At 39.1% G+C, this 25399-nt stretch overlaps 2 protein-coding genes across 3 annotated transcripts; both read left to right on the forward strand.

Moving 5' to 3' along the window:
- The first annotated feature begins 329 nt into the window (after positions 1-329).
- Positions 330-6237, forward strand: LOC103711164 (putative PAP-specific phosphatase, mitochondrial). Of its 2 annotated transcripts, XM_008797213.4 has the most exons (10): positions 330-496; positions 596-692; positions 814-916; positions 1084-1334; positions 1484-1543; positions 2255-2493; positions 2569-2637; positions 4669-4747; positions 4830-4880; positions 5867-6237. In XM_008797213.4, exons 1-10 carry the CDS (start codon positions 390-392, stop codon positions 6014-6016), a joined length of 1206 nt encoding a protein of 401 aa, XP_008795435.1. In that variant the 5' UTR covers positions 330-389; the 3' UTR covers positions 6017-6237. The 2 variants fall into 2 exon arrangements, with proteins under 2 accessions (XP_008795435.1, XP_008795434.1); XM_008797212.4 differs by having other exon boundaries at positions 331-496; positions 2255-2637.
- Positions 6238-14263: 8026 nt separating this feature from the next.
- On the forward strand, positions 14264-15988 carry LOC103711165 (transcription factor MYB102). Its single transcript, XM_008797215.4, has 3 exons — positions 14264-14562; positions 14708-14837; positions 15026-15988. The coding sequence occupies exons 1-3, from the start codon at positions 14430-14432 to the stop codon at positions 15822-15824; spliced, it is 1062 nt and encodes a 353-aa protein (XP_008795437.2). The 5' UTR covers positions 14264-14429; the 3' UTR covers positions 15825-15988.
- The last annotated feature ends 9411 nt before the right edge of the window (positions 15989-25399 follow it).

Below are 25399 nucleotides of genomic sequence, written 5' to 3' on the forward strand. Positions count from 1 at the left end.
GTAATATTCATGTTAAATAGTAAGTGGTTTATTTTAAAATGCTCCAAACAACTGTCTGGGGATATTGGAACTAACTTTTCAGTCCACTTCAAAACAAATCTTGTTATAATATTTATGTCATAGATACTCTTCTGTAAAAATGCTATAGAAGCTTGACATGGTATTATGTTCTATAAGTCATGATCTATTAAAACACCTAAGAGTTTCGGTATTAGAGTATAATGTAGAAATAAACATTTCCGTTGTATCCCGGGGAAGGTTTACACGTCAAATCCTGCACGTGCGATTCACGCGACGTCCGCAGCTGCGACACGCGAAGCCTTTCGCGGAGATATGGGTCAAACAAAAGATGGAGGAAAAAAGAGGGTGTCTCCGGGCTCTCTCCCGCCATGACGCTTCTCCACCCTTCCGCCCGCCTTCCGGTCCGTCGATTCGGTGCTCCCCTCCTCTCTCCGTCCTCCCGTGCTCCTTCCGCTCCTTCCTTCTCTCTCATTAGGTTCCCGATCCAAACCCTCTTCTTACTTCGAGACTTCGAATCGAATCAGAACCCTAGGGTTCTCGACACCTCGTTCTAAGAAGTCCCTCTCGTTTCCAGGTCCAGCCTTCCCTTCCCGCCGGAGAAAGCGCGTTTCCACCGAGAGCTTGAAGCCGCCGTCGATGTGGTCGAGAGGGCCTGCCGCCTCTGCGTAGACGTACGCATCTTATTCAATTCCATCGAATTCGTAACAAAACGAAGATAAATTTGGATAAAATCGTTTTTTGTGACCAATAAAGGTTCTTTCTTTAAAAATATAGGTTTTTTTTGTTGATCAGGTGAAGAAATCATTGCTCTCGAGCGACGGTCGGATTCTTGAAAAGAATGATCGGACGCCTGTCACGGTAGCCGATTTTGGAGTGCAGGCTCTGATCAGCTTGGGTAAGTTATCTGTATTTATATTTCCTAATAACTGCCAACAACTTCTTTAAGCATTTGATACCTTGAGTTTCGGGGTAATTAAACCAGGTGCAGATTGATTTTGATGTCAAAATTTGGAATTAGGTTTGATAAAGTTACTTTCTTAATGGGTGATGTTGCAATGGCAGAGCTGAAGAGTTTGTTTCCTTCAATACCTTTAGTGGCTGAAGAGGACTCTGGGTTCTTGCGGTCGAATTCTGTGCATGCTCAGAGGGGTGAGGTTCATGGTGCTAATTTTCTTGTTGACTCAGTGTTGAGTGCTGTGGCTGAGAAGACGAGCAGTGTTGATGAACCTTTAACTTCTGATGATGTGTTGGAGGCTATTGATAGAGGGGGGAAGGATGCGGTCTCATTTGATGCAGAACCCTCAGCCTATTGGGTAAAAATTGCATACTGATATTTGAATAATTTAATTACTTAGTCATGAATAGAGGCTACTGTATGCTATTAGGAAACATGTTTTTATAATGCTGTTGTTTTTGAGGATTTCTTGTTTTTATTGTTGATTGAGTTGGTTCTTGAATGTAGGTGCTTGATCCAATTGATGGCACGCGAGGATTTTTGAAGGGCAGTGATGCCCTGTATGTGGTATGCTTTGCTTCTTCTTTACGTTCTCAATTTCTATTTTGATGCCAATCATGTCCTTTTGTATTTCAGATGAAGTAAAAGATGAATATGTACATGTAATTAACCTGCTAATCTCTAGGACAAAGTAAAGGGTAAAGGTTAGCATCCATTTTTTTTATTCATTTTAACAACCTTCTTAATTTTGTTGTGTATGGTGGAGGTTTCTTGAACATTCATCTCAAGGGATGGTTTGTGAGCTTCTTGTTTTGCCATCTTTCACTTGTTTCTGTTTTGGTTGAAAATCAATGGCATGCATGCCTGTAGGTGTTTGATCTTGTAGCTGTGACCATTGGCTTAGTTTTGTACATGATTGTGCTCATCTTGACTGGTAAAGCTGCAAAACTTATTTGCAACTTGAAATTTTGTTAACATTCAGCTTGTGTGCTGATCATGCAACTAAACTATTGAATAAATTCTTTGTGCGATGGATCTGTTTGAGATCTTCAATCACACCTAGATATCAGCTAATACTTGAACAAAATTAAGAACTGCATGCAGTGGCAATTTTCTTCTAATATCAAGAGTTCGCTTTGTAGAATGCCTTTATCAGTTCTGTTATTCTGGCCTATACCTTGAATTTTATCTCCCTGTATCTAAATTGTTCATCATCATCAGTTTACAATTTTTGTATTACCTTTCTGTTGGCTGAAAAATAACTTAAATGGATCTCAGGTGGGTTTGGCTCTTGTTGTCAAAGGAGAAATTGCCATAGGTGTAATGGGCTGTCCAAACTGGAAAGAATATAATCTTTCCACTAAAAAGTCTGATGATAAAATTGGTGTGTCTACACCAGGTATCATTATGATCGCCCATTCTGGCTGTGGAACATGGACAAGGCGATTTTCAGATGTAATGGGTAACTATAAAAGAATCCAAGATGGTTGGAGAAGATGCTTTGTTGATAGCTGCTGGTTGGTTAATGAGGCAAGCTTCTGTATTCCTGATAGTCAAACATGGGACTTGATACCTTTATCTGTTCTGTTCAGCTCTTCAGTTGACTGTGGGGATATTAGAGATAAACAAAAAGTACTTCTTTTGCCAACATGCTGTGGCAGGTTTGTTCCATTGTGACATGATTCCTTTCGACTGACATTGTTCTCTTCACTTATGATTTTATCAATGGTTCATTGTGGCTTTCCACTCTAGTATGGCATAAAAGTGTGAAAGAAATTCCCTCATATGCCCTAGTTGAATCTCAGATGTGTCCTTTGACTTTAGAGAAGGATTCTTGACAACAGTAGAGCTGTATTCTCACCTGAATATATAAACTTAAGCTTCATCCCAACTTTTGTTCTATAACAAGCATTAGCAACCAAAGAGAATTCATCTAGTACTGTGCAATGTGATTGTTTAAAAAAAAGGAAACAAAACTTCAATGATGTCTCATGCAGTACTTTTTGAGTACACAAAATCATGATTTATGAGCAGCATCTTTTTGACTGGTCATAAATATTATTTAAAAGAGTTTATCATTCAGGATGCTTTTGCTTCAATTGCATTTAGAGACATGTCTAAGCTTTTACAATGTACTCTATAGTGTTATTTATCTTGCAGTACTTAACTCATTCTTGTGGAATCAACTCTATAGATCCAAAGGTGTTCCTTCAAAGTCTTAGACTTTTCTGTATTAATGCCAAATTCTTGCAGTGCTGTATGATTTGGTGTCAAATTGCGAGCCAAGAGAACTTTGAACAGGAGGTGAATTCCTTGAAACCTGAAAGGAAGCTAAACCTTTGTTATTAGATATTAGCCTTACCCACCAAATATCCCCTTGACTCAGAGTTTTGTTGAAAAGGAATGAGTGCAAGATTTAGATAGACAGATATGGAACTGTGTTTGTGTACAATTAGATAGATCTATGTAACAAAGGGCCAAATTAAACACACCCCGATTATGGATACTTTCCTCCCCTAAGTATGACTGTATAGATTGGCCAAAGTCATCAGTCCTACACTTCTCTGCCTTCCTTAAAGCCTTAAACTTCTCTCTCACACACACATGCACATTTCTCCATTTGCAAGGAGGCTGTGGGCATGTGCTGGCCTGTTTAGTTGAAAACAGCACCCATTCATTTTCCTTTCCTATATATAAATTTTGTGGGACATGCATCTACATTTTCACGCAAGCAAGCATTAGATATGATGGTATGCATTCATGTATTTCTTCTTTCACATAGAAATCTTATTTTATGTAGCTGATAAAGTTGTCAAGGGACTTGCTTTATCATCCCATTTCTTTGATCTTCAGACATTTAATAAACTTCAAGTAGAAAGAAGTTCAGGACAAATGGAATCAATATTGAAGTATTTAGAGAGTCTGCAATCTGAAAATGCTTGAGGAAGTAATTCTACTAGGTTGTTAAGATATGTGCATACATCATTGTGTATGGATTCTCATTGATGGAGAGAGACATTGTAAGAACATTTGGAACCATATAGAATTCCCTTTGGTAGGCACACCAAAATGCCCAGTTTATGAGAGAAATAATAAGATTGACCTAAAAGGAATATATGCTGTTGAAGATTAGTACTTCACTAACTAGAACTTACACACTTTTCAAGAGGTACTAGATTATCTTTTGGATAGGCCCTGAATGGAGAAGGAAGGTTGACTCAGGAATCAAAGCATTGTTCAAATGCTAACTCGTTTGATCCTTGTTAGTACTCTGAAAATTTTCCTCTCATCGGAACTTCTGCCTTTTTTTCCTTGTTGGGAGAAGAAGGGGGGGGGGGCGGGGGGGGGGGGGGGGGGGGGGGGGGGGACGGGGGTGCATGGGGCAGTAATTTGTGTGCTTTACTGTTGAAGCGTGTTATGCATTTGGGCATGCGATTTGCCTTGGATGTTCTGTTTACTGCATTTAATGATACAAAATATATAAAGAAAGTGTTTGCTAATGGATGGTGTTATAGATAATTGGCTTCTCCTCAAATTCAGAATAGCTCTGCTCTTCAGTTTTTCAGGATTTGTGCTTTCTTATGCTTAATTGTCCTTGCATATTTTTCTAACTTAGGCTTCTACTCCTATAATGTCAGCACAAAATTCATAATTTTTACTTAAATGATATCCACTTGCTTATGCTTTTGCAGCCTGTGCAAATACCTAATGGTTGCTTCAGGTAGAGCTTCTGTATTCATTCTTCGAGCAAGGGCTCAAACTGTCATCAAGGTACTTATACTTCCATTTCTAGTCAACTCTGTAATATTATACATCAACTTGCATTGATGGCTTTTGTCTCATCTTAATATAGGTTTGGGATCATGCTGTTGGAGTTGTATGCGTACACGAAGCAGGAGGGAAGGTATGAGCTCTCAAAAGTTGCATAATCTTAGTTTTCATTCTTTGGCTTGGCCGTGTTGTATCTGCTTTTTTTTATATTAATTAGCTTGACAAATGCTTCTAGCTTGTATTTGGAAATGATGGTTTCGGATTTGTGAATAACTGATATGTTTTTCTTTTTTTTTTTTTTGCTAAAGACGGGTATTTCATATATTACGTGAATGAATACACTCGGTAGAATCAGCAAAAACTAAGTCACACAGTGCCCTAGGCAATTCACCCTCCTCTGTCCACAGGGTGTCTTCTGAGTGGCACGCCATATACGCCGCCACTCAGTTCGCTGCCCTGTTGGCCTCTCGATACACATGTTTAGCCTGAAAAGCCACTATATCACTCACCATATCCCAAATATCTCGAAGAAAAGGGTGTACCCCTCCCCCTCCGCTCGGGCCCTTTTGGACCCACTTGATTACGGTGGCTGAGTCACCCTCCAATATGATCGAAGTAGCCCGGAGCGCTTGTCTGGTGTAGCATAATCCAGTCCAGGCCCCTCGCAGCTCTGCTCCTAGCACAAAGATGTCAAAGATCTGGCGGCCGCCAGCAGCGACCACCTTGGAACTCAGGCCCCTGATGACGAAGCCTCTGATATCCTTGTTAAGTGGGGAAGTTTGTTTACTATTTGGCCTACCTGATGAGCTGTGTTTACTGATTACACTGTGCATGTGCTTCTATATGTATCTTATTGGTTCTAGCGCATGCTATGCACCATCAATTCTGCTGCAATGAATCTGTCTAATATGTATGTGTGATGACCCCCTTAGAGTTCCAAAATTGGTTATGGTCACCATATGAAGCCTCCCATTATCGTCTTTCCTTGTTGCTCAAGCTCTCGCTCAAGTTTGTTTTGAGATTACTAGTCCTCGAGTATCTGCCAAATTTTATGTCAATGCATTATTTTTCCATTTGTTTTATATATTATGGATCAGGAAATTAGCTTCATCTGATCAGGTTACTGACTGGAATGGAAGTCCACTGGATCTTGCTGCTGATCAAGTAGATAGAAGAATTATCTTCCCATCCGGTGGTGTACTTGTGACAAATGGGGCACTACACAAACAGCTCTTGGAAATAATTTCGTCCAATTCCTCAATTGCTTGATACGTGAAATGTATCCATAATTGCTTGGTCAAGGAAACTGCTCTTTGCCAAAAATAAAATTTCTGATTCTTTCTGTTATGAAAACATTTGGTGTGGTTTGAAGAATGATGCATTCATATTGAAACTAGTTTCAAAACGACTTACTTTTAGAATAGCTGAGTATAAATTGTTTTAAAGCCTCTTGTAAATTACTAAAATTTAAAGTCTACATGAATTTGCCACAGGTAGGCTGCTCCATGCATTATGGTGGCTGTTGCTTTAAATGATTGAGAATATTGGGTTTTGCAATGTGCTATAGTTTCAACTAACTTTACGATGGAATGTGTTTCCCAATTTCAGTTTTGTCAGATAAAAAATAAGAAACGTGTTTAGAGTTCAAAGATCGGAAAAGCTGCAAAAAATGAGATTTTTTGAAAAAAAAAATAATTTTTAGATATAATTTAGGAGAATGTCATGGTGCAGCTTCGAACATTAGATAATGCTGTTTGTGTACTTCCTAATTTTGTAGTATACTTTGGTTTAGTCGACACTATCATACAGTAACAAGGTTGCTTTGGCTCAAGATGAGATACAGATGAAGAGAAAACATTGTGCTATTAAGTTGGGATTATTGATGGTCGATCAGACAATTGCACAATTTGTACCTCATGATCGGGCACATCGGTACAGTAGATTGGTTGTTTTGTTTTATGATAAAACTGAATTGCACTTGCTGAAGGGATGCTTTAAACGGACAACGAGAAACAGATTTCAAAGGTGGCCTATGCTGGTAATGGCGCTCCGGCCATCATTCTGAGTGGGGAACAGAAGAGGGGAAGCCACTGAGGTGGTAGCCTAATGAGAGCGTGGCCTTACTTCCAACCAAGTGGTTCCGAATTCGAAACGTACGGGCGTCGATTAAATTATAGAGACCGGATGTTTTCTGCTCGGACACGGGGTCTGGAAGGGTGTATCACTCTGCTGGTAGCCTCGGTGGTGCCAAATGTGACGTACTCATATGTGGTATTCGTGCCTGAGCCCAAAGGGATAACCGAGCCGGGCCCACGAGTGGGGAGGGTATGAGTAAAACCGGTCGGGGTATTCAACACGGTCATTTCTGTCCGCATCAAACATTTTTCTGGCAGAGTGGGGGCCCAGTGGGAACTGCTACGCAGGGGTAGGCTTATCCCTTCCTCCCCCTTCCCTTTTTCTTTTAGCCAAAAAAAAAAAAAACACAAAAGGAGGGAAGAACAAAAAGGGAAAATTGCAGAACGGGCTTTCAGGCAGTCAGGTGCTTGTCTATACGTGCTTAATGACTTGTATGTATACATACACATATATACGCATAGATACATGCATGCATACATACATACATATGCAAGTATCTATGTGTGTGTTTGTGTGTACATGTGTGTGTTTTATTTATTTATGTTGTTCTAGATAATCTGAGAATCGATATGAGAACTCAACGACAGGAGTTTAGGCTTCCATGGCAAAAGAGTTTCTTTTCAACATGCAGGCACCTGGATGACGTTAAAGACGACATGCGAAACAAAGAGGGAAAACAAAATCTATTGCCTTAGAATAAGCAAAACAACAATAGTACGTCTTCTGCTATCATAGCAAAGAAATGGTTTTTCTTTCTTTTTTCTTTTTCAACAAAGAGAGAAAATGGTTTGCTCCCGGGCCATTTCAAACGTCCATATAGTCTTTGGCCTAACTGACCACTGGTCTTGACAATCTCGTATTGACAGATGTGTTTGCTATTAGGCAGAGATTCTTTTTCTATCTTTTTCAGATAGTTTTTTTCTAATAGTTTCTGGCGTCAGGACACGTAATATATACGAGAGGAATTGTGGATGATCGTGACCTTACATTTGCTTAAAGACTATATTATTTACGTAGTTCGAAAATTTATTTTTTTAATTTTTAGCTGCTACATATATGTACTAACATTAGGAGTCCATCTAAATGCATGGGAAGTATCAAGGGTCGGTCGTACATCCTGTCTAAAACTTGCATGGTAAAATACTAAGATGTTCCGTGTGACGTCCATTTCGTCACCTTCGCCTCTCAATGTACGTCAGCACATCAACACTGCAAGCAACTTCTCGGTTAGAGATTCGGGAGTTGAAACATTTGTACAAGCGTGTAGTTTTGGAAGTCAGGCTTCAGGTGGCATGCATGGTTGGCCACCAATGCGAACAAACAAATGCAACATGTTTTGATGTTTCCTTGACGGTCTGATGGTTGTTCGAGGAAGTGTCAGGTTGGGGTGCAAAAGAACCAACTCGAAAGCTTTTAGAGATCAGCCCGTGAACGAACTGATGTCGATCACGCTTGGTTTGCAAACTGTGTGGAAACTCCATTTGAGTTGGCAACAAGCTTGCTCAGTTCAGTTCATAAAGGAGCCATTCTTGAACATAACACCATCGAGCTTAGCAACAAGCTTAAGCATGAGCAACTCACCATTTGGCACATCCGCACCCATATTTTATATATCATTCCCTTGGTTTTAAATATTGCTGCACTAAATCGTGACTCAAAAATGAGATATGAGACCAAGTTTTGTTCATCATTTTCACAAATTCGTATCGTGTCAATTGTCAAACCGGGTGGAGGAGGGCATCAACTGGTTCGGCTAAAGTCTCATATGCCTTGTCAAGCTAAAGATACTTTATTTTAGGCTTATTGAATAGATTTACAATAATATAGATGTCTGAAGGTCTTGACTATATACAACTAGCATACCAGATCTAAAGGTCTTAAATATAATCCTAGTAATTTGGTTGTCCTCCCAATCCTAAGCTACCACCTGCAGCCCCTTCAACGTTTGTTGGGCCTAATTGCACACCTCAATGGGTACTGGGTACCACCCAAATTAAGGTTATTTACTATTTTTCCGAGGACAAGGAAGCTAAGGAAGGCAACTAAGAACTAGAAAACCCCCAGAATGTCGCCAGGGAGTTGCCCTACTGAAAATGAGATGTAAGAGCTTCCAACCTATTTAGGTGAGCTGACAAAAAATACGAGTTGTCTCCAAGACACCATGCATGGCAATCTCAAACTCATTAATCTAATCCGAGTTTTCTCACCAGAAGATCATATATTTTTTTCCTTAGTCTCCTTCCATATGGATTAGTTTGCTAGGTCAGTCCGCAACGTGGAAGATGGGTGAGATGTGAGGATTATTGGTAGAAGCAAGGTCAGAATTCTCCTTTCTACTAGATCATATCATCTTGGTGAAATCTAACAGCTCTTTGCTCGCCATTTCTACGCGTGAAGGTATTCATTGCACTGACAAATTAGCGAAAGCGAGACTAGACCTTCATGTAAGCCCTTTCAAAAGTCCATTATTCATGGTCGAGTTGATTAGGATCGACTTTCGCGTGTCCGAAGAGAAAAATAGATCTGCATACCGTCACAAAATCTGAAAAAGCGTCGAGTGTTAGCATAACATATTCAAGTACCAAGTTGACAAGCTTCACTAAAACAATAATAAAACTCAGAAAACGGGTCACATCATGCTAGCTATTACGCTTGTTATTAACTACTCTATATATGGAGTCAACTTGCAGACGTGTGACACTTTGTTGGGCAAGCGAAATGACACGTAAGGCTAAGGTGGCGCCATGCAATTGCCTAAAGCGGGCATGCGACACGGGCTTTTTTTTTATAACAAAGAAAAATATCAGTGTTGTGGTGCCTTGAACTTGGAAGCTGGTCCAAAAGTGGTTTGATTCCATGGCACCGGACACAGAGGCAACCGCGGATGAGTACGGTGCATTAAACTAATGGAGTGCTTGTGGGATGAAAAGGGCACCAGAACTTGAGACCTCAAGGCCTTTGCCATGTACTAAACTATGTATGGCCGTAAACCATGCGTCTCTGCCTCCTTTGTAGTATAACCTTGCTGTTAACTTACACCGTTCATTGGTTTTTTCCTTTGAAATAAAACTTGCAGCATTGTTACCAAAACAAGACAGCAAATCTCCTGAAACTTTCTGATCATTTGCTAATGTATTAAACTCATAAAAACAAAAGCATATGCTTAGGAGTTGAAAAAGAGGTGCACCTGACATGTTGCTAATTACCATTGGGTAGGTGCTTTCCAATCTTGTTTCTATTACCAACTCGTCGTATGACCACTTGAAGCCGGGGCTCGACTTGTACGTACGTAAGAAGTGAATCGAGGCCACGTTATGTCGCAACTCTTTACCACGCACATTGTAAGGGTTTGTTTGGACGGGGTATATGTATTCCTAGGAATCATTTATTTAAAAAATAGTTGTGGGAGAAAATAAAACTTACCATATTTGATTGGTGAAAAAAAATTCAAAAAGTTTGTATCGGGAAAAGGTCACTATACTTGGTTGGAGGTAGTCTTATATGAGAATATTACCAAATTTTTAACAATAATACTCTTAAATAAATAATTCAAGTAATAACATTTTTTTTTCTTAATACATTTGTTGGCTATTTACGGCTCACTTGCATAAATGTTGTTAATATTAGCTATTTCGAATATCGAAATATATTTACATAAGTTAATAAATATTTTTAAATTAATTATGCATATTTTTATTAGAGAATATATTTTTACTATAAATAAATTTTAGCATATTTTGGTGCATAAATAAATATATTAATTATTAATAAATCCTATCTTATATTTATTGATAATTTAATGAATACTTGTTAATTATTTATTAATAATTAATATCTATTATATAATTTAATTACTACACTATTCATAAAATATAAATAGGGGTATTTTCATCAAAAAATGATAATTTCATATTACTTCCACTAAGTAATTAGGCATGGGAAAATAAATACCACGACCTTGGTGGTATTTATTTTATCTTCTCTCTCGTAAGAATAGATATAGGATCCACCATTTATTTTACCATCCCTTCCATCTACTTTTCATACTAAAAATGGTTATGTAATATGGGATTTATTTTTTCATATCAGATTATCCCCAACCAAATGGGTCCTAAGCTTATTTATTGGCTAAAGAAATAAATAAGTGGGCTCCAATTTCTGGTTGGTTTTGAATTTTCTTATGCTTTGAATGAGGTTTAATAATGCTTGTTCGCATTGACCACAACTTTTACATGCCTAGCATTGGTGAGTAGCCTAATTTGATTTCGCCACAACTTGTTTTGAACTCGTTCCAATACTAATCTAGCAATAATTTTTTAGATAGCATAAAAAGGTGCTTAGAAAAAAAAATATCCTATATCAAAATTGGTTGCTATCCAAGGCCAAGTCTTCTGAAATGGGTATCTTGTCACCACGACGGTGCATTAATGCAGCATAAATCTTATAAGAAACTTCCTAAACATTTCTACGACGCAGTAGACAATTTAAAGTCATGCCATGTCATTTTCAATGCCGCCCAAGTTTGGATAGAACAGCTGCTTTCACCTTGCATTCCCATTTACCAAATTTTCATCAAGGTGGCATCCCCAAGTTTTTTTTGAGAATAAGGGGACCTCCCCAAGTTACCTACGATGCTTGGGCATGAAAGTCTGCTCTCTGTTCATGGAAAAACCGGCGTTTTACTTCCGTATCTATTAGACCATCAACTTGACAACATGTTATGAATTCCAAACAGATGCTTTACTTTGTCTCTTCCTAGGGGGGTAAGCTAAAGGGAATATGGGTGACAGGAACATAACCAAATCTAGCTAAAGACCCTTTTCCAATGATCTGACTATCTTAGTTACGTTTACAATGTAATATAATATTTCCTGCTGGGGGGTTAAAGTAATTAATAGTTTGCAAGAGAACGAATGAATATAATATTTGGCCAACCAAATTGTTGTTGGAGTAGATGAGGCATCATGCACACTATCTTTTCTACACCTTTGAGACTACATGCTCGTCCTCTCCTCTTATAGCTTATAATTCGCTATAAATAAATCATTGGATAATAAGACAATAATATTATTGGATGCTTTTGGGAGTTGATGGTCCCCAAAGAGTGGCTCGGTCAAAAAAGTAGGGGCCTTGTTGTCGAATACCAGGCAAAGGGGCACGCGTCACAATAGTGGCCTGGCAAGGAGCGGGATCCGTACTGCGGACCCCACATTAAACAGTGCAAGATTCTTAGGGTGACATGTGCCCACGTGGCGGCCTCGTCACTGCATTAGAAAGCCTCCCTCATGAAACCGTCATGTTTATTATATAAAATATTTTTTTAATAAAATTAGAAAATTAGCCCACATGATGCCTCCGAAATGGCTGGCTACGTAGACAACCACTCAATTCGTAGCTCTGTTTGCTTCTCTAAATATATGCTTAAGCTGTAAGGCCACTCCATCCCTCACTATCATTAAGATAATAATTTTTTCAGATTAAAAACCTTAGTATAGATGTGCTAGAAATCTTGGAGCTTTCATGAAAACAAATTTAGGAAAATCATCTCTTTTTTCTTTGTGGGAAATATCTTGTGATATATTAGTCTACCGGTTGAAGTCACACGATGACTAAGCAATATAGAGAATAGTTTTTCTTTGAAGGCAACCTCTTGTATATTGCTGATAGCATTGAAAACGGCGATGCTACTGCATTGTATATGATAAGAGTTACGATTTTTCCACTAGCACATCATTAAAAAGAAAGCAGTTGTGGCCATAATTTATTTGTAGCTAGGAAACAAAATCGTTGAATCAGATGTACAATGACCATATGCATGATTTGAATAGAGCAAAATGTTTGCCAAAGGGATAATAGCACTTGTTTGGCGAACAATTCGTACCAGTATGTTGAATGTCTTGATCAATGGAAAAACACCACAAGTTTAGTGGCCTTCTGGATTCCACAGATGCTCATATTTCGAAAGCTATGACCTATCTCAAGATGTAGCTAGTGGTCCACCAAAGACGATGGTTTTTTCTTAACAGACATGACTGATGTCCATAATAGAGAATTGTCCTTCTACATGTATGATTATCTCTTTTGCCATTCATGAAAGGATGTAAGAATGATGTATGTGTGCTTAAGTTATACAAAATCTCATTCCCGTCCAAAAGCATTTTGACACTAATGGAAGCTTTCTACCAAATGTTCTATTTTGTGGGGAATACATTGCATAGATTTATAGGATATGATCAATTCTATTATATTTCAAACAAACATAAATACCAATTGCAGTGTAGCAAAGAGAAGCAACTGCATGGACAATATTAGAGTGCATTGAGCTGATAAATAAAGCAGGGCTGTATACTTTAAAACAAGGGATTCTCCATGCAATCCACTTGTATAGTCTTGCATTATCATGGATAATTAACCTTCTTTGTTTAAATAGGAAATCAAGATATGAAACTTAGCTATCTACTTGCCTCTCAAAGGTGTAAAGACATTGATTAATACTATATAAGATGAAATACCTAAAAACGTCAGGATCCAACAGTAATAGTTCATCCAAATTAAACAATTTCTCTCGAAGGGAAAAAAAAGAGAATAAATAACGCCATCTATATCTACCCTTTTTTTTTCTGATTTGACTAAGTCAAATATGATTAATCCACTAAGGCTAGATTTAATATTTCTATTCGCACTACTATTTGAACTGTAGAATTGATTCTATACTCGGTAAGAATGCTATATGTACGGACGTTGTACGTTGGGACCGCATTTGCATGCAATGATCAAATTAGTCTACGTAGATGTGACCTAATTACAAGTTAAGGCAACAAGTAATCGATCCTACAAAAAAAATCAACAATAAATTGAAAAATATTTCCAAATCCAATCTTCCATTCTCTCCAGAAAAAGAACACACACACACAAAAACATCTTTCACGTTTGCCATTGTGGTGCGCCTTATGTCACCCTGCGTCACTACAAACATCAACCATGTGAGCACTCACACAGCCGATGAACCACGCAAGAACAACGTGAGCGTGAAAAGCTCCCCACCCATGTGTCGACGTCCATAGCGTCATGAGAGCTACGTGGCACCACCAAGTTAACGCCAGGTAATGGATAAAAAGAGGGACGATGCGAATTATTGCCTACGCCGCGGGCACCAACGTGGCCGTAGACGCAGCCAATCACGGCCGTTGATTCCTGTAATGATGTAGCTTGTTGGACTCCCCTCCGCTCCTTCCAGGCCCTCAAGAAGTTTAGCCACCGAGAGAGATTAAAGACACCATTCGCGAGGGAGACACGTCGCCTTGGTGATAAGCAAAGGCCGGCACCGAATCCTGTTGACTTTCTACTGCCTTCCTCCCTCCTTCTATATAAACCATTCGTACACTGCCATCTCCCATTCAAAGCCGGCCCCCATTGCTGTTGGACCCCAAAACAAAGCTTCTGAGCTCTTCTTCTCATCCTTTAGCCAATCATCTCCTCCAAACACCAGGGATTCCAAAAGGGAAGTCGATTCCCCTGGCAAAACGACTTTTTGGTTATCGCCGCCATGGGACGAGCACCTTGCTGCGATCAGAATGGACTGAAAAGGGGGCCGTGGACGCCGGAAGAGGATCAAAAGCTTATCGACTACATCCAAAAGCACGGGCAAGGTAGCTGGAGAACCCTCCCAAAGAATGCTGGTGAGCGACTCTTTTTTTTGTTAGCTTATGGTCCTGAGTTGCACTCATGGTTATCTGTGAGCTTGAAGTGTTGTTTTTGAATTGTGGATGGATTAACTCAAGGGTCTTGCGAGGTAGAACTCATTTGAAGTGTTTTGATTCATAGGGCTCGCGAGGTGTGGGAAGAGTTGCCGGCTCCGGTGGACGAACTACTTAAGGCCTGATATCAAAAGAGGAAGGTTCTCATTTGAAGAGGAAGAGACAATTATTCAATTACATAGTATACTGGGGAACAAGTGAGTTTTTCTCGCTTGAAGCTTTCAGTATATTCTGTCTACTTATGATGACTCTTAGAAAAATTGCTTTTCAGAAAAAAAATTCGGCAAGCAAACTGGTCCAAAGCTCTTAATTGTTTAATTGTTCCTGTGTCTTCATAGTTTTGGATGTTCTGAATTAACATGGTCTCTACTGTTATGAGCTTCAGGTGGTCGGCGATTGCTGCTCGCTTGCCAGGAAGAACGGACAACGAGATCAAGAACTACTGGAACACCCACATCAGAAAAAGGCTTCTTAGAATGGGAATTGATCCCGTAACTCACAGCCCCCGCCTCGATATCCTCGACCTCTCTTCGCTTCTCAACCCATCCTTGTACGACCCAAACCAACTCGATTTATCCAGATTGCTCGGGCTCGAACCCCTCGTCAACTCAGAGCTCATAAGACTGGCTACCAATCTCCTATCATCTCAATGCCAAAACTCCAACCTTCTTGCCCAAAACTTCCAAGGGCCACAGCTCCCCAATCCCCAAGTCCAAGACCCATACCCATCCTTCCCAGCCCACCAGCTCCAAACCCCAATTCAACAAGAGTTCCCTCCTTGCACCACTTCTGCTGCTCAATTCCTTGATGAAACCCAGCTTATGCAAGCCAATGAGGAGCATTTCCAACCAGAGGCTCAAAGAAATCTGTGGCAAGAAATTGTCACTCAGGCTAACTTTTCTGAGAATTGTGTGCCTACTACAAGTGTTATGTATGACGATCCGGATCCATCCATTCCCCAACTGATCTCCGAAAACTCCAACTTTCCGGCGATGATCAGCAACCCGAATTGTAACCTAACTTCTGTTCTATCGACACCAGCATCAAGCCCGACCCAATTGAACTCTTCAACAACGTATGTGAATAGCAGCGCCGAGGATGAGAAGGATAGCTATTGCAGCAACATGTTTGAATTTCCTATTCCCGAACTATTGGATGTGAGTGAGTACATGTATAGAAAATAGAGAGACAGAGAGAGAGAGAGAGAGAGAGAGAGAGAGAGAGAGAGAGACGGGAGCTGAAGGAGAAAATATGAAGAGAGAGAAAGAATAAAAGAGAAACATTAGTTGTGTATCCTTTTGTGAATGCATGAAACGCAGATCTTTTCACGTTTTTTTCTTTGTGTTCATGCTGGCGAATTGCCATACGTTTTCTATTTTAATTTGCTCTCCAAAGTTCAGTGTATTATGCGGCTGTGGAAGCAGCGCTGTGGATTAATGGCTAATAATGGTTATTTGTTTCACATATTAAAAGTACTCTTAGACAATGAGAAAATATAAGTCGTACCAATTATTAGAAAAAACAGGATAAGGACGCACGTAAGTGTCATGCTCACGTGATATGCGATATGCAATAGTTTCTTAGATAGGTGAAAGAGGCAAAGGGTTTTTCGCTAAATGATTGCGCTTGATATTTTATCATTTGAGGTCATCAAAGAGTAGAAGAGAATGGTAGTATCGCACATAAAAACATACAACTAATTAGGTCCTGTATCTTTCTCATACGCATCCAGGGTCAATTAATAAATGCTATTGTGCATAGAAAAAAAAATGTCATTGTAGTGTACAATCTTATAGTGTCCTCTTTGTTTCGAGACATTTCCAAATTTTGATGGGACATTGCTTCTTTATTTTTTTGCCTAGACAATTTGCATAGTAATATTTGTTAGCCTAGATGCACAAATATAATTGATAAATTAATAATTAAATATTTTTAATATTCAAAAATAATAAATAAGAAGAATAAACTAGTAAATAATTTAACTTGACAATAGAATAATAAAATGAAGAAAGAGAGAGAAGGTGGCCCGTGGATCGAAGCCTGTTGACACGTTGTTACAGAAAAGTTTATGCCTCCCATGCAGGGGTCCATTGGCACATTTCTATGCTTGCTTTTGCGCGTGGATGTATGACACTTGTCATGCCCTGCTTTTTTTGGGGATTTTTCCATATTTGCTTCCATGCTGTTTTCCTCGAATAATTTTGCTCCAAAAAAAAAAAAAAGATGACACTCGTATCAGGCTGTCTTATGATTGAATATTGGAGAAGGCTGGTGCTACTTGCATTGTATGCAGCATGAGTCATATTGGCACCTGGTACAATATTCTTTGGCTTACATGTCCTTGTTATCATAGAAGATGAGGTGAGAAGTAAAAATTATAGTGATCTAGTCCTTATCTAGTCGTAACTATTTTCTTCTTTGGATCATGCAACATCTTAAAAAAGACTGAATTCTAAAATATCTTACATCATGTCTGCAATGAAATGGTATGTTGTAAAATTTTGTCAAAAAATATTTTTTTAATTAAAATAATCACCAAAACATCTTTTCTTTGTGACTGATTACCTTATGACCAAATACATATATCAGGAACATTTTGATTATTCAACAATATAGTATTTAATTTGTTGACTTTGTCTCCTACCAAGAAATGCTAAATTGCTGACTTTCATCAATTATCACTCAAGGTTAAATGCTGTCAATATCTTGAAAGCTGGAAGTTGCATCCATTCTGCACTTAGTGGAAATTTCGCATTTGGATTATAACTGATGAAATAGTACGTACGTTGCTTGCTAGATATCGTCGGTAAGGTGCCTCTAAGATTCGTGTTCGACCAGATTAATCCTCCTCCGTGAGCCCGTGAGGGTGATTCTGACTTATCCGCGACCCACGTGGAAGGATTTGAGCAATAAATCGATGATTTTAGGGTGAACTCTGATTTCCGTGCACAGCCTTCCGTCCGCAAGAAAGCTGCGGCTTTGTTCGATCTCAGCCGTCCAATCTCGTGGAAGGCCGAAGGGTGGGGGGGCGCGTGGCCTGCCATCTGTACAGCTGACGGTCGTTTCACGTAATACTGATTGTGATCCATCCCCGTTTGTCGGACCAATCGCTGCACGTCGCGTGTCCACCGACCTCGTGGATCCGGTGGAAATCTACAGGAATCGAGCTGATGTCACGGTCTGCGCCACCTAAATCAATAATTCGCCACCTGCGCTTCCTTCGGGATGTTTGAGGCGTGGGAGCAAGCTCTCCCGTTGCTTACGTTTTCCAATAAAACGATAGTTTAAAAATTCATGAAAAATGATTATAGCAAAAGAATAATATTATTTTTTTGTTATCGTAATTAATATTTTTTTCTAATAAATCCATTCCAAAGTTAGGTTGAGCAGACAATAATAATTATGTTTTGCTGTAATTAAAAAAAAACTTTTAAATGAATTCCTTACCTGGATAATTGAACATATAGGGCTTTTTGACCAGAAGAAACAATGGATGTTTTTGCTCATTGAGGGTTAGTGGGTTGGTGTGAGGTTTCCGTGTCATGAAGTCCAATGTTTAAAGGAACCTTTGAGACATGTTTTTCATGTTGATCGATCACTTCTTGTGGGCCGCTTTTAGACTTACAACATCCTTTTATTCTTTCATTTGCGAGGTAGACAAATTGTACCGAAGATTTAGAGTCAAGTGCTGAAGATAAGCTTAAGATTTTTGTTAAATTTAGACTAAAAGACAAATCCTTTTAGTGCATTCAACTATAGGGTATAATCCCTCCCAATTTTAGAATCTAGACCTTCTTTAGAACTAGGAGGGCTATAGCCAGTGCGCCTTTAGCGTTTTTAAATGTTTTGATTTACATATCACATTTACATTCATCGCCAGGTTTGCGCTTATATACTAATTTCTTGTAAAAGAGTAATTTTATAGACACGATACAACTTAACAAGTTGAAACCTCATAATGCACTTAGCCTCTTAGAGATCTTATGATCATGATATATAGATCTTATCTATGTAACAGTTAGAGACTAAGGCACGAAAGGACCTGCTACCGAATGCTCTGAAATAGCCAATGGGGGGCTTAGCCTGTCAACATATATGTAGTTTTGTTTTCTTAGGAAAATAGAGTCTTGTTTTGGAACCTTTCCCAGTGGAGGGAGATCTATCAGATGTCTTATTTGATAAGTCTATGAATGTGCACTGTAGTGCTCGACGTGTGACGGAACTTAAAGGAAAAAGCTGCAGTCTCAACGACAGCTGATGACACATGTTCATCCCATTGTTGACAAAGACCTCTCGTTCCTCCATTGAGCTGGATGGTATCTTTTGGAGAAGTCATTGGAGGCTTGTAAACTCTAAAGTAGGCATTATAAAATGTAGAGAAAGTTTTAGCTCGTGACTTTTGATCTTATTTGTTGACATGCAAGACAGGGAGCAGATTTTCTTGCTAAAAAGTAATTCAGTTTTGAAAATTGTAAAGAAAACTCTTTTGCAAACAGAGATTGCTGAGCAACTTAATAACCTAGTTTAAGAAGTGTAGTGCATGTATACTCATCTTTTTTTATTTAGGCTTGATGCCCTGATTCCGGTGAGAACTTCCTATGTTAACCATCTTCATTGTTTAGAAGATAGAACATCTAAATTATGCTTCATCTTTCACCAAAAAAAAAAAAAAAAGCTTCATCAGATTCATATTTCTACCAATTCATCAAAGGTAGGGAAGCTTGTTGACCACCACTTATCATGTATCTTAAGAGGCTGTTTATATGATGATCATATGGCATTTGTAGCTCCCAAAAGCTTGAAGTGCTCTAGCCAGCTGGTAATGGTTACCAGCTAAACTGGACACCTATGCCAATGTCAGCAGTGATGCATACGGACGTAGATAGAAAGGGCGGTGGCTCCTGGGGGACAACCCTCCACCCTGTGATACCGACTGTAGTGGGCTTCAAAAGCCCCAAAAGCTTTGCCTAATGCGTGCTTTAGAGGGTGCAAAGCTTGGTTTGACCAACTCTTTTTCCGGCCGACCCAGTCCTGGCCGGCCGCCCGCCATTATCCGAACTACTGAACCTGCCGCCCAAAGAAAACTAGAAGGTTTCTTTTGTTTCCACCTGACCACCAACAAAAGGGAACATTTGTCTCGTATAAATATTTTCAGCACAAAAATGGCAGGCCAAAGGAGAGAGATGGCGTTCGTGACTGGTACAGTGGAAGAAAGGCCAAGCGACATGTCTAGCTTCACTGCAACGGTAGTGACATATCCTTCTGAAGTCATTTGGGTGGAATCACAACTCTCAAGCTTTTGATGGGTTTGGGATCTTGTGATTCTCTCGCCTCTACAAGCGAGACCTTGTTTTGGATAAGTGAAAGACTTGCAAGCAGCATCTATTTGCTTTCAAGGAGACGTGGGAAGGGGGGATCATGTTTAGTGTGTTGAGAAAAACAAAGGCAAGGAGCTTTACTTCTGCAGCCATATTGAGGTTACCATAGTTGGACTTCACATGAGGTAGAAAAGTAAAAACCACATGACGATGCTCAGGGTTACATTGCCAAAAATAACTAGTAGCTTTTCTCTTTTTTTTGACAAAAAAAGGTGACCTGTTTGGTGAGAAATGTCTTATTATTATTTTACTTTTTTTAAGTGTTAATGGAGAAAGTAAGGCACTTCCCCAATTTATTAAAGTAAAGAAGGATATTCAATTATATACAAAAAAAAGGGGTTAGAAAAAATGTTAGGCACTAGCATTAGGGGATAGGGTTGTTTCTTTTGCGTGAAAAAAGGATTCACCTTCCTTCTTGTGAAATAATCATTGGATCATCACTTGCACAGCTCTCAAAATGCTCTGATCTTCATCATTCATTTGTCGTCATAGATCTCGAAGTGAGTAGCTGATAATCCAATGGAGATTCACACAAAAAAAGATGAATCCTTCTTTCCCGCGAAAGATACACCACTGGCCCTGACATTAGAGCCTAATAGTGAGTAGTAGAGGGAATCAAGGATGATAGAGTATTTTAGAGCTTTCTATGCTTGACAATTACTACATAGGAACAAATGTGTTCCCAACAATGGAAGGATTGAAGGTCTTCTGACCAAGCAGATGGAGCTATTTTTTCTACATGGAGCAGAAATCAGCCAATCACAAGCTCCCCTAATCGACAGTTGAATTTCTTTTTGCTCCTCGAGATAGTCCAAAGAGAGTGAAGATTAGGAGGCCATCCTTTCAATTTTAACTGGTGAATCTTAATCGTGTTCCAAACACTTTGGGTAAATAGGTATTTAATGAATACATGAAAGATGGATTCCACCTTGGATCCACAAAGACGGCAACCAAAAGTCACCAGCTGTCTTTTTTAGCAAGGATCTTGCTTGTATATAATTTGTTCTTCAAAACCAGCCATAGAAATACTTTGATTTTCTCTAGATAATTACCTTCCAAATTGTTTTGTGGTATAGGCAGAGAAAGCCACCATTATTAATGATCTTATAATAAGACTCAATCAGAAAGCTTCCAAACTAGAAAATCAGCTATTTAAAAGGTGCCTTATTAGTATTTATTACTTATAAATATTTTGTTAGTGACTTGTTGATCATCGAGAAATATCAATTTTAGAATATCGAAATGAAAGAATTAGAATTCTTGTAGTTTGATGATAATTTTAGAAAATGATAACTAATTAATAAGTGACCCCCAATTTCATTGAGTAAGTGTTTTTTTTTTTAATGAGTAAACTCTGTTAACTAAGTGAAATGACAAATCTACAGTATGCGTAGAAGAGGCTAGGGGGAAAAGGGGGGGGTGGGGGGAGGGGGGAAGGACGGGCTGCAACATATAACTACAGTTGAATAAAACCCAACAACCTAGTGGGCCTAGAGGTCCAAGACAACTTACGCAATCCACTGGCCCCCATAACTGCATCCAAATTAAGGGCCGAGGGAGTTGGGCTTAAACCAACAGAGAACTTCTCTGGTGCAACTCCGGCCCAATCATTTGCAAAGAAGAACATAAAGTGAAGCGTGCTCAAGATAGAGCTCAATCTCGTTGTTAAAAATCTGAAAATTTCTAGCACGCCAAATAATCCATGTCATCGCCACCATTAGACAAATCCCAATCAATAGTTGCCAACTGCTTTAGTTGTTAGTACAATAGACTTGGATTCAATTCTACACTCAAGCTGGTTACAGTGACGTTAATCTGAGGTCAACACTTCTAATTTGAGTTCCATTGGACTGGAGGTGTTAATGAGCCATGGCTTGGGCCAAACTTTACAATTTCAGGATGGATCGATTATTAAGGGTTTGTTTGGCTATTTCTATATGATTGGGTTGAAAATTTTGTAGAATTAATGGATTGAGCTTTCTATTTAAGCATGACCTTGTATCAACCAAACTTCATCTTGCTTAAATCTTGTGGAAAAAAAAGATCCCCATAGATCTTTTTTTTCTTCCTGTAGCCCAAAGGCAAGAATTTGGGCTGAGTTTCAACAGGCTCTTAGAAAATACAAGCTAAATGGAACAACATGCCCTCAAAAAAAATCCTAGTTCCTTATTTCTTTTACTTAAATTTCTCTTCTTAGAAAATAATAGCTTAAATATTGACAATATATGACAATCAGAAATAATTTAATGAAATAATTGGTTTTTTTCTTTAAGTGTGTCCATTTAATTTGTGGTTAGCTAACTTCAGTCTAGGATTTATAAGTTCGCCTCACCTGATACCTTAACAAAACATAATTTAAAAGAAAAAAGTAATAAAAGATTCTTAGCCTTCTATTAGCTAGAAGTATTCTAGTGTTATCCAATCAAATATTTTTGAGAATGAAGCTTGAGCTCATGTCATGAAAATCTATGATATCAGCCAATTAAGCTTATCCATTAGGTGTACACATAAAATCTCATGGGTAAGAAGCTTGCTTTACAAAGTCATTCGATGTAATGCCCACTCAAGAAAATGCCATCATTTAGCCTTATAACTGATGTGACACCATCATTATGTTGTTCTTATTGACGAACTGTGGTCATAGAAATATATCAAGGATGAGTCTGATGCTAAAGGCATCACACTCCACTACTCCTTGATTCATGATCATCAACTGATACCGAGATGCCTCTAGGTTAAGAGAGCATAGCTAGTTTTTCTTGAACCATTAGACCAGGTTTTGATAAGAAAGGGTAGTATATTATAAAAACCATCACTTATAAACGTACTGTAAGGATCTGTATGAGCGTGTGTTTAGTTCCGTATCAACTATGCAACAAGTAAAATTAAGCACTTATAGAGGATTACGAAACTCAAATAACATCTTCCGATTGGTCTTTTTGGGTGAGATCCTGGGTTATAAGAAATGATATCAAAGTAGATTCGATCCATAGCCTATGTCAGCACGAGTCCTTTTAAATTGACCATTAGTTGATCATGATGTTTTTATTGAATTTGAACTGATTTGGACCTTTAGCTCGGCGAGGACATCAAGGCTTAAATGAAAGGATTAAGTGAGAACCTATGTGGATGCATATTTAATCCTACACCGACTATACATGGGGTAGATTTTGGATACTTATAGAAGCTTAAGAAACTCAAACAACATCTTCCGACTAGTTTTTTAAGAAAAGCTAAGGAACTCAAATAATATCTTTTAGCTAGCATTTTTAAGTAGAGCCAAAGAACTCAAATAACATATTTAGCTAGCCGTTTTTGGATGAGATTCCTTGTTGTAACATGTATCTTAACCCTTGATGGATGGACAATCTTGGAATTTCCTAACCTTTCTCTTCATGACTAATCTAGCATAGAGTAATGGGAAATCCCTAGGCTCAAGAGAAGTACTTGAAAAAGAACAAGTCATGGAGGAGTAGGAATTTCTAAGAAGACTTAGAGTGGTTTACGACTCTAGAAATCTTATTATGCCTCAAAGACTATCATATCATAGCCCTCTAGACCAAGCATGTGTATCGAGAGGCCAATCGAGCAGAGTAGCTTTCTTTGTGGCCAACTATTCTAGAAATACCTTTTGAGTAGAAGAGAGTGGGTTATCCGATGCACTTTGGAACTTATTATTTTTTGACTCTTTTGGATGTATTCATATCCATATTATATGATACATTCGTTTTAGCAGCAGAAAAAGAAAAAAAAGAAGAAGAAAGAAAGAATTAAGAAGAAGAAGAAGAAGAATCAATGGTGTGATTTTGCGGCAAAAGAGAAATTATAAGAATTTCTGATCTCGTCGTCACCAATTTAGCGCCCTCCGCCAATCATATTACTCTCCAAGATTCACATCTGCACTACATAATTAGTCCCTTTTTTTTAGGGCTTCTCTAATCCTCGTCCATCAAAACAGAATTATAGCTACTCAAAGAACTCAAATCATGGAGAGGAGGAGGAAGACGCCTGTTAGATATCTTCCTGACCATATCCTTGCCGAGATACTCACGGCTACCAGCAAACGCTCTTCATTGCCGATTTCGTATGCATCCGAACGCATTTATCAAATGATCCGCGAACCTTTCTTCATCGATACCACCTTGATGGATCACAGCCCGACCTTCTGCTCCAACCGAAACCTTTGTTTTCTTCCTCACGCTGGCTCGATACCCGTTTCGCGACGATAGATAGGGGAAGGCCATCGTTGCAGGATCTCCCCAACTTCCCCCCCTTCAAGGCTTCCAACTCCTGCAACAGTCTCGTCCTTCTTAAAAAGCCTTCTAAATCGTTTCAGTCTTTCTCGGTCTATAAGCCGGTCACCGGTGAACATATAGAGCTTCCTGCGTTCGATGATACGCACTCGGCCGGCGGCATCGGTTTCGATCGTTCTGGCTCGGATACTATTCGCAGATGCAAGGTCTTAACTTCCTCATCGATGAGGTGGAGGGTGGTGAACGGGCCATCTTCTCTCGTACGATGGAAAACCGGACCGATCTTTGCCGATGGGGCACTGCATTGGGATAGCGTTGGGCGGCACTTGGTCTCCTTCGATGTAGAACACGAGAGATTCGAACGCATCGAACTCCACAAAGAACCGACTCCTGGGGGTGTTTCGCGCACCATGGTTTCTGAGAGGGGAGGACTTGTAGCTAGCCTTCGTCAAGAGGATTCTGGGCAGTCCGTTTGAGTATCGTGTGTGGATCTTCAATGATAAGTGTGGGAGAGACCGGACAATGTTATGCTTCACCAATCCGGAATGTAAACTCCCCCGACGTGGCATCGATTAAATGCAGAGACCGGATGCCTCCTGTCTGGTTTGTCCGTTGGGAGCGCTACTGATCCTCTGGGCCCAATGGGGACTGCTACATGGGTGGAGTTTATTCCCCTCCCCTCCCTTCTTTAATCCTAGCAAAAAAAAAAAAAAAAGTTGTGTTTGTTATAAGAAAATATAAAATATATAAATAAATCTACTTCATCCTATCAACTTAAATTTTTGGGACGGTAATTTTAACATGGTATCAAAGCAAAAATCTTGAGTTCGAACCTATCTCCGCACTTTTTAACTTCATTATTAAAAAAATTTACATAGTGCTCTTCAGAGTAGGGAAGCTTAATCCAACCCTACTCATTGTTCGAGATGGAGAGCAGGCTGGAAACCAAAGCAATAGATTGCTGCATGTCTCACGTCAACAGCCTGATATCCTGGAATAATAATCTGATGTTACAAGAGAATGATGCTCTCATGCTCGTCGATGTCAACTGATTAGTGATTATTACTTATAGTGATGGTGATCAGCTTGTACTTTTTTTTTCTTTTTTATAACTAAAATATTATTGAA

The sequence above is a fragment of the Phoenix dactylifera genome, chromosome 4, assembly GCF_009389715.1.
Source record: "Phoenix dactylifera cultivar Barhee BC4 chromosome 4, palm_55x_up_171113_PBpolish2nd_filt_p, whole genome shotgun sequence".
Classification (NCBI taxonomy): Eukaryota; Viridiplantae; Streptophyta; class Magnoliopsida; order Arecales; family Arecaceae; genus Phoenix; species Phoenix dactylifera.